This window comes from Zingiber officinale, chromosome 5B (genome assembly GCF_018446385.1).
Source record: "Zingiber officinale cultivar Zhangliang chromosome 5B, Zo_v1.1, whole genome shotgun sequence".
NCBI lineage: Eukaryota > Viridiplantae > Streptophyta > Magnoliopsida > Zingiberales > Zingiberaceae > Zingiber > Zingiber officinale.
The window spans coordinates 138287480-138297724 of NC_055995.1; the positions used below are offsets into that span (position 1 = coordinate 138287480).

General features: G+C 30.8%; 1 protein-coding gene across 1 annotated transcript; it reads right to left on the reverse strand.

Moving 5' to 3' along the window:
- Positions 1-6458: 6458 nt before the first annotated feature.
- LOC121987929 (aspartyl protease family protein 1-like) lies at positions 6459-9107 on the reverse strand. The gene is made up of 10 exons (XM_042541631.1): positions 8787-9107; positions 8582-8699; positions 8204-8439; positions 7873-8097; positions 7663-7798; positions 7510-7583; positions 7340-7439; positions 7201-7261; positions 7050-7121; positions 6459-6968 (listed from the first exon to the last, which is right to left on the reverse strand). Exons 1-10 carry the CDS (start codon positions 9092-9094, stop codon positions 6697-6699), a joined length of 1602 nt encoding a protein of 533 aa, XP_042397565.1. The 5' UTR covers positions 9095-9107; the 3' UTR covers positions 6459-6696.
- Between the last annotated feature and the right edge of the window lie 1138 nt (positions 9108-10245).

Sequence of the window (10245 nt, forward strand, 5' to 3'; positions counted from 1 at the left end):
TTCTCCGCTCGAGTAGAGAGGCCATTTAAAAAACAGAGGAAAATTTTTCATTTTGCCTTTCAAAGTTTTATTGTTTTCTACATAATACTTTTACTTTTGAATTTGTCAAATTACTCCTCAGAACACTTCAATTGAAAATGGAAGGTCGTAATTCGTAAGCTTACGTCAGCAGCGTTTTCCTTAAAATCGTTTTTCTTAATTTAAACAACGTTTGTATTTTTAAAGAAAAAATTGCACATAAATGGTAAATATATATCTTTTTAATCAAATAATATATTTTGATTTCTTGCCAAATGTATTTAATAATTTTTTTATTACTTAAACTATGAATAATAAATTAAGTACTAATCTTGTGACAAGTGACGACTAAAAACAACCTAAAAGATATTATCTTTATTTTTTAAATTTTGGGAAAATTTGTATGTAGTCCCCATTGGCAAACACAACTTTGCATGCACTCCCCATTGGTAAAAAGCTTTCTTTTCACTTCCTAGTCTAATATACTTACCTAATTGTCCCTGATATTTTAAGTATAAAAAGTCTAAAAATGAGTATAAATCCTCTTAAATTCAGTACATTAAACTAAAATCTAGCATATTTTCTATCAAATTGAGTACGATTCTTTTTTCACCTTAATTGGATAGAAAATATACTAGATTTTCTTTGAATAGTACTCAATTAGATGTAAAATATACTAGATTTTCTTTAAATAATACTCAATTGGATGAAAAATATATTATATTTTTTCAAATGGTACTGAATTTAGAAGGAATTATATTAAATAGGAAAAAAATCGTACTCAATTTAATAGAAAATATACTTGATTCTAGTTTAAAATGTTGAATTTAATAGGAATTATACTCATTTTTAGATTATTTATACCTAAAATATATGAAGGACAATTTTAATTAAAAATATACTCGAATATACTATATTTTCTTTAAATGATACTCAATTGGATATAAAAATATACTATATTTTCTTTAAATTATGCTCATTTTTGGACCTTTTGTACCTAAAAAATCTGAGGGGTAATTAGGTCACAATATTTGCATGAGGGAATTGAAGCAAATAAAACTTTGCATGCAGGGAGTGGAAACAAAGTTTCTTATGAGTGGAGATTACATGCAAAATTCAAGTTGTGATTGGGGATTTTTCTCTACTTTACTCTTAAATTTTTATCAACTATGAAAATAAATTAAAAAATGACAACCCATCAAACATAATTTTTTTAGATCAACCATCAAGTCTCTAGGATGTAGTACAGACAATGGACACGTCTAAAATTTATCTTACCATGTGCCTGAACATGCTCTAGGATGTAGTACAGACAATGGGCACATCCAAAATTTATCTTACCATGTGTCTGATGTTCATGTACCTCTCTTTATGTCTGTGAAATCACACTAAAAATACCGGATATATATTTAAAGCATCCACATCAATTTCCTTATTACTATATCTAAAATTTAAGGTAAATAACTCACTTTATTAAATTTAGACAATCACTTTTCACTATACACTACATAAACTACCCTAAAATTTCTATCATCCTTAATTTTTTATTATTTTTTCTCTTTCTTCTATTTTTTTATTATTATATTTATGGAATGAGAGAGATGGAGTGGAAGGAGAAATTAAAAAGAAATATTATTTTATTTTTAGGATAGTGATTTATTCTCTAAATTTAGAAAATTATTATTCATCAAAATTTAAATTTAGGAAATATATAGAGTAGACTAATGTAAAGATTTTTTAGCTACCTAATCTAAAATTCAAGGTAAAATTTTTAGATAAAATAGGGTGCTCTTAAATCAACCATTAATTAATGAAAATTCATTTGTTATATTTATAGATCGTAAAGTGGGTCTAGCCTTCGCTACATCAAATTATTGTTCATATTGGGCTCTGACTCCGAGTAATTAGTTTTACAAGTTCTATATATGTATTCTGCTAAATTTCTTTTTCACTCGTATATCAAAATTTAAAATTGAAATATATTTCTTAAGACACAATTGCACCATTTGCTAACTAAACTCAAATTCTCTCTATTAGGTTCAGTTAGTTTTTGACTATTAAATTATTAGTTTAAAATATTTTAATTATTTAATTAAAAATAATATATTTTTAGTTGACCAAGATCGATGCTAATTAGTGAAAAAATATTTAAAATATTATACATAATAATAATATGTTATACATAAAATGAAAAGTATAAAGATAATTTAGTTAAAATAAAAATATTGATGGTATTATCAAATCACAATAGAAGATATTGCATTTTTTTTTTTAAGATTTATATTATTTTTATATTAGCGTTCATTTTTATATTATTATATTAGCGTTCAAAATTGAACAAAGGTTAAATCCTAAATATATCTTGATGACTAGATTAAATTAAGACGAAAATATTATTAACAAGTGACGTTATGAATTCCAAAATGATTAATTAACCTTAATGATGTATAAAATAGATTTAGTTAAAAAAAAAAAGGTTGACCATTCAAAATCTAGGGGTTTAAGGGACTAATCTTGTCGTGTATCACTTATATAATTTAAAATTATCCTCGTAAATGTAGTGTATTGGTAAAATATTTAGGAGAACAAACAATTCATATTCTAATAGAAATGAATACTCTGAAAATTAATCTTTAATTATGTCTAAGTTGAGATAAAGTTTAGACATCTGAATTATTCAAAATAAAAACATAGAATTTAAAATTATATACGCGTTGTAAGATAATTAAAGTGACGCATGCAATTAGGTCAAAATATCCTTGAACGTGTTGATTAGGTTTGGTTGAAATTCCTCGTAAACAGGGGGGAAGTTTGGAAAGTGTGAAGGTTTGATTTTGACCTTTCTTCATACGTACGTACTTTGACTCTTTTAATAAGATTAAATAAAAAAGAACAATAAAAAGGTATTTAAAAAAAAACATTCAATTAAAATTATTTTAATATTAAACGAAATTAGTTCAACATTAATTTAAATTTTCCTAGAAAAAAAAAGAATGTGGCAAAATTAAAAAAAAAAAGAAAAGATAATTACACCTAAAGTACTCTCGTCATTACATTCAAGACTAATACAGATAAGATAAATTATAATAACTAAACATTAAGTGGGAGGGGGGAATACGTGTTGCAGGAGATGATTTACTATCATATCTTTGTAACTCCTAGGAGTGTAAATGAATCAAACCGTTCATGAGCTATTCGAATCTCGATTCGATAAAAGCTCATTTGAGTTCGTTTAATGAGGTTCGTTAAGATAAACAAATCAAGCTCAAACTTCATAATATTCAGTTCGTTAGCTCGTGAACATGTTCGTTGAGCTCATGAATCAATCTTTAAATAAAAATAATAATAATTTTGATATTTTATTTATAGATTTTACATTCTACTTATGAAACATATAGATTAATATATTAAATTTATTTATTAGAATAAAATTATATATTTTAATAAGAATATTATAATTTTTTCTAAATATATAATTTAATTTTTAATGAATATTTAAATTTATAATTTATATTTATTAAGTTCATTTAAGCATAAAAGCTCGTGAGTCATGAATATATTCATTAAATAAAAATTCAAGAGTTCGACTTGACTCAGTTTGATTACACTCTTACAACCTCCTCCATAGGTTGAACCACGTCAAGGGCATGGCTGATAGAAAATTAAAATAAAAAAAAAACAAATGCAACGTCTCTTAATTATCCATATAGTAAAAAAAAAGATCTCTCTTTTTTTTTAATCCAGTTATTTATCCAATTAATCGTCAATTCTGAAAATGGACTTATTCAGTTTTACAAAAAACTTTCCTTGGCAATCAAAATAAATAAAAAAAAATACTCACAGAGGTCATCCAAATAACTAGCGTTCTTGAGTAATTAAAGTTACTCGAGGATGATGAACTTTGATCAAAGCTATTTAAAGGGAGAATACATAGAGATATTTTAGATATTAAATTATAATTAAGGTGATGTTTTGATAATTTTCCATTATTTCCTCTCATCATAAGTCGATTTAAGCCCAAAAGGTGAAAGATTTTTTTTTTCTACCATTAAGGTTGCGTCCAACATTAGAGCCTCTATGATAGTTAGAACTCGATGAGAACTTTTTCATTGTTACATCCATATCATATCAAAAAATAAAAATTTTATATATCTTTCTACTATATAAAAAACTCTCAACAACTCTTTTATGGGTTCTGTATTTTTTAAACTCTCAGATCACATATTTCTCTCCTAATTAAAAAACATCTCCAGTTTTAAATTTAAATTAAAAAATTTATTTTAATTTTAAAAAAAATGAAGGAGATGAAGCCGCTCCTTTCCGAATGGGAAGGAGCTCCCTCCCACTATGGAAGGGAGCTCCCTTCGTTGTTGTATTCACATCACGTCAAAAGTAAAAAAATTTTACACATCTCTCCACTATAAAAAAAGACCTCTCAACAACTCCTTCATGAATCTTGTACTTTTCATTATATATAATTATCATATCTCCTTCCTATTTTATATTATATGTCATTAATGTTTTATAAAATTTAAATTCATAAACTGCTAACATGAAATAATGTTAATAATTAAAAAAATACATAAATATTATAGTACATCAAATAAAAGGACATAAATTATAATAATATAAAAATAAACTTAAACACATCTACATCAAGTCATGTCTCTATTTAATTTTTTCAATCATTTTCTCATGTAAATAAAGTTATCCTGGTGTTATCTTACTAGTATCCTTCATAAGAATTTCATAATACTTATAAAAGATCTTGGCTTCCCGCAAAGTCATTTTTTTTATTGATATTCTTTAATATCTTCCTATTTTTTGTTGATGCTATGTAACATTGTGTCGCCCTCTCTGTCTTTGGATTTGTCCTTCCTCTTGGCTACCTTTTGTCTTATTGGATGAATGTGGACTTCAGAGTCATCCAAATCAATATTCGTATCTAGATTTGATGTTGAAGTGTTTCCCCCTGATACAAATGTCCTTGCCTTCTTATTAGAGTAATGAGCAACTGATTGCGGAGTATATTTCTCGTACTCTTTGAGAACCCTCCACACATGCATATATTTAAAATCCTTGTTATTGTTGTTAGCTTTTCACATATTCAGTGTATTCTTCAACACATTCTCATCACTCTAACCGTTTTGACGATGAATATAAAAATTATTTTAGGTTGCAGAAAATTCATTTATCATCGGTGCAAATCTATAATAATGTGATTTCAGCCGGTGATAGCTTATCATCATAGATCCAGTTGAGCGATGTTTGTTGTAATAATCAGCTATATGTTTCTAAAAAACTTGATAATTTTGGTCATTACCAATGATTACATCGGTGATGATAGTTGCCTATGACTTCACAAGGACCACGTCTTCATCAAGGGACCAAAAGCTTCATTTGGATTCATTTTTCTTTGGTTCAACTTCACGCTCTTCTTGTGATGAATGTGATGGCCACTAAGTTGCTGGAACAGAAGATGATGATGTTAGAGATTTTTTATCACTAATAGATGGATCAATAATAGCCCTTTTTGATTTATTCGAAAGTATGACTGGTGGTTGAGCAGAAGAAAATATGTAAGGATAAAGCATTCCAAGTTGATTACCCATGGCTGACCAATCTTGGGGTGGATACATACCAAATGGAGCTAGGGCGGTGTTACTTGGATTCGTAAAAAAAATTATGAGAATTTTGGGAATTTGGGAAATTTGAAGGATATTGTAGAACATATGAAATATTTTAAAATTTTGAAGTGTATTGAATTGAGAGAAAATATGAGAATGTTGGATATTTAAAAAAATGCTAATATTTTGAGAATATGTATTTTCTTCTGTATTTGAAGAATTAAAAAGATTTATAAATGAAATATTAAAATTTTCATCTATCTCAAATATAAATAGGGAATGAAAGAAAAAAAAAATTAGAGAGTGAAGATAACAATGAGATAAATGAAAAATGAAATTGATCCTATATTTATAGATTTTTTTAAAAAAAATTAAAAAATAAATTTTTACCGTTGAACAATAATTAAAAATTAATGGTTGTTTAACAACCGACTTCAACTAATTTTTATTAGCAGTTGTCTATTCTTTATTTTTTTACAAATATTAACAAAATATTTTAATATTAAATCGAAAACCTCCCTCCACTATGGGAGGGTAGTGGAGTCTGGAGAGAGGTTTTTCGAGCTCCTTATTGTATGCTCTAGAATGGTAGACAAAGTGATAACTCTATTGATTTTTTTATAGAGGATTATTTAAATAAATTTTAGGATGAATTTTAAATAGACGTAAAATATCCTTGATTTATCTCCTTTTAGAAGCGCAGAGTCACTTTGAAGGGGCTGTTAAGATGAGGATTTTCTATTTTACTCAAATACATAAAGTAATACACGGAAGATGATGGTGCCACCTTTTGCTAGTGCTACAATATACAGTTATACGCAACCATAACAATCAAATTTTTATTTCACTTACATGAATACACACAGAAAAAGTCATATTGGTATCTCCACTTTTGTTTCTAGTAAAATTTTATGTCTCGTTATTGAACAACACACAATCATTCCACAATGTATATATATATATATAATGATCAAGCTTCCTGTGTATACTATATGTCTGATAAAAGGTTAAATGGAGCTAAGAGTTTTCTGTTTCCTAAGAAGGAATAGGATCACCAAATGAAAGCCAAAGAGAGCATTAGAATCGCCAAGCAGAGGCTTGACATGGCCTTCAAGCGCGATGCGCCGCTAGGACTTCTTGCAGGTACTGGAGAACCATCCTGTCTTGGGTTCATACTCTGTCGAGTGAAATCACTCGGGGAGGAAGCGGGAACAGGAGCAGAAACTTGAACACGCGCATGCGCAGGCGCAGGAACAGGAACTTGAACAGCTGCAGGAGCAGGAGCAGGAGCAGGAGAAGTGCTAGTGTTGTCTGCGTTGTAGCCTGAACAATGAAATCAATTGTCACTCAACACAAGTTTCAGAATTCTATCATCAATTACTCACTCATGGGAATGGCACTTACAATCACTGTTCTTCCAGCCCAAGATGTGCCTCTCTCGATCGAAGACAACTTGAAGGCCAGTCAGGAAATTTTCTGCATCAAAGTGTATCAGAATGTGCCAAGAACGTCTTAAATTTCTTCAGATTAACACGCTCAAGTATCGAAATCTTACGTCCAAAGATATTGATCTGATCGATTTTCACAATAGCCAGGCAGTAGCCGACCAATGACCTCTGCGTAAGACAGCAAGAATTATACTTTCCACGGCTCATCAGAAATAAACATAAACAATTTACTCATCATCTACTAACCTTTGATTGAAGCACAACGATTGGATCGTGTACAGGAAAGATGCTTCCCCCGTTTGTTGTGAAATTTATGTCAGGTAGCAAAATTGAAGTTTGCGTCGGGCTGCAGAATGAAGCATATGTTAGATGATGATGTCCTTTGGATCAGATCCAGATGCACATGGACGTGTTACCTCAGCTCGTAACAATATTCGAAAGTTAAATTTGAACTAACGTTGAGTCGTCTTTCCTTCACTTGAGCATTGAACTATAAAAGTAGCACGACAAGATCATGAGAGAGTAAACTGTAAACGATACGGTGTTTGAGATCTTGTTTAGAGGCTTACGCTCTGAGCGATCGATGTGTACATTGGATCAGACAAGGCTGTGAAGGAGGTACCCGAGTCAACAATTGCAGGAAATCCTAAGTTTATTGAAGTATTCCCTACTGAAATTCCAGTTATGTTGATCATGTATATCGGGCTGTCAGTGATTACAATGAAATTAGACAAGGATAATATGTTTGAAATGAGATGTAAGCGAAAATGATGACTTACAGTGTTCTGTTCATAACCAAAGGAGTTTCTTGTTGATCTGAGCTACCTTTGTCTCCAAAATTGATTCTCCCAATTTCATCATATCCAAAACACATGGAAAAGGAATCTGAAGTGAATCCCCTACTCGCTAAAATGCTAGGAACGGACACCTTCCCCAAACCAAGGCCGAAAAGACCATTCGGAGCTCCACCTTCTAGAAATAAACCAGTCTGATTATCGCCACATCTGCAAAGTTTTCCAAAAAAAATGTACTATGCTTATAGCAGTAATCGAGCAAACAAGACATTTTGTCGATAAAGTATAAACAGTACTTTAGCAGAAGGCAACATACCCGAACACAATCGGTGCTTTAACAACTCGAGGGCTTGGACCCTCTGTTGTCAGATATAAAATATCCTCTACTAAAACCCCAGAAGATGAAGTATTCTCAGACAAATAGTTGACTTGATACGGGCAACTATTTGTTCTAGAAGTGCATGCATTGTGGCGATCACACAAAGTGTCGTTACAGAAGACCTTCTGGCTCGTTGTCGAATTGCCAGGACTATATGTGTCAAACTCGAGGTTCTGTTGCAAGTTTAGTTCATAACATGAGAAACTCTCAGTAGAAGCTCATAGATAATGTAAGAAAAGACGGTGTTTAATCTGTACACCTATTGGATGTTAAGAGTGTATTGGAAAACAGCGAACTTGAAAGGATTAGAGTTACCCTGAACGAGGAACACTGCCGGCAGTTACAGGGCACCCAGAATAGATTGCTCCCGGTGTCCAGAGCGACTAGAAAGGTCACGTTCGGCGTTCCTAGCGCAACGATGGCGTAATGTAAGCTGATTCCAAGAATCTAAGTCAGAACGCCGAATTTGGGAGTGGCGGAAAGGGGGAAGGGATGAAGATTGAAGAAGGAGGGGGCTTACAATCCTAGCGAGCTGAGTCTGTAGGTAGCGTTACCGTCGACGAAGGTGAGCGCGGAGCCGCCGTTGGCGGAGGCTAGGGAGCGGCCACGGAGGGCTCGGTCGTGGTCGGAGAGGGCGGAGTAGTACTCGACGGTGCCCTTCTCGGGCCACCAGACGCCCTGCATGGCGTTCGCCTCCGCCCACTCGCGCACGCGGTCGGAGAACCGATGGTGGAACTCGAAGCCGAGCCCGGACGCATCGGCAGACGAAGCCGAGAAGGATACGAAAAGGAGGAGAAAGAGGGCGGCTGCCGAGGATGAGGAACCCATGGCTGTGGAGATTGAAGGCAGGAAATGCAGAGAGGAAGAAGAACGATGGCATTTTTAAAACCAGTCAGTCAACTGCTGGTCGTCGTTGACTCATTATTTTCTCAAAGAAGAAGACACTGACTTTTTATTTGGATTTTTTTAATTACCCCTTCAATATTTATTTTTTAAATAAACTTGAAAGTTAATTAAATTAAACTTTTTTAAATATTAAAATAAAATTATATATTTTAAAATACACTTCTTTAACGTTATACAATTTTAAGGAAAATATTAATTTTAGTTACTCTTGAATAATTTTAATCTTTTTAATTATGATTATTTAGTAATTTCGAAAATATTAAAATATTTTAAATAAAAATTGCTACGGAAAAATTAAAATTAAAGCATTTTTAGAATAGGAGATGTTTTTTATTTTTTAAATAAGTTTTTTATAATAATAATAAAGAAAGGTACTTTTGATTTTTATAGAAAATAAATTACCACATAAATCTTGATTATTTAAACTAAAGAAGTATTTTAATAATAAAACAGTTAAATTATAGATATTATAATATTAATAAAATATTAAATAATAATAAATATTTGGATTATTTTCGAAATTATCCATTTTATTTTGTATTTTTTTTTTTTTGAGACCTAGACTATGCCATTACCTTTAGCCGTTTTACCCCCTCAAAGTTAAATAAATCAATATTTTATTCGTATACTTTTGCCACTGCCAGCGGCCTTATTTTGCCAAGAATCAAGATTTGTGGTCAGGATGGATTGAAATGATTTTAAAAGTATGGGATGTTTTTTCTTAAAACAAATTTAGAGACTGCAATTTCATCATTAGATTATTCAAAGTCTTCCCACTGAAGTCTTCCATGATCAAGTCTTGCAAATTAGTCAAGATTTGTCTGTTTTGTCATGACAATAAATAAGTAATTGATTGTTTTATTTTATAAAATGGATTTAATTTGTATTATTTTAAATAAGTTTAAATATTTGAAGGAGAAAGAATACATATATTGTTAATAAGATTCGATTTATTGATTTTTATATTTGCATTTTGCATTGTTGACTAATTCTTTTGAAGTCGACTTAGACCTAGAAAATTGATTAAACGTAGAAAGAGGGGAGCTCAGACTTCAATCATACTTTACTTTGAA

Coding starts and splice junctions, on each gene's coding strand:
- LOC121987929 (XM_042541631.1), bottom strand. CDS start 9,094: ATGGGTTCCTCATCCTCGGCAGCCGCCCTCTTTCTCCTCCTTTTCGTA. Junction 7,799..7,872: donor TTGGTTATGAACAGAACACT/GTAAGTCATCAT, acceptor AATCACTGACAG/CCCGATATACATGATCAACA. Junction 7,262..7,339: donor TCGTTGTGCTTCAATCAAAG/GTTAGTAGATGA, acceptor TGTCTTACGCAG/AGGTCATTGGTCGGCTACTG.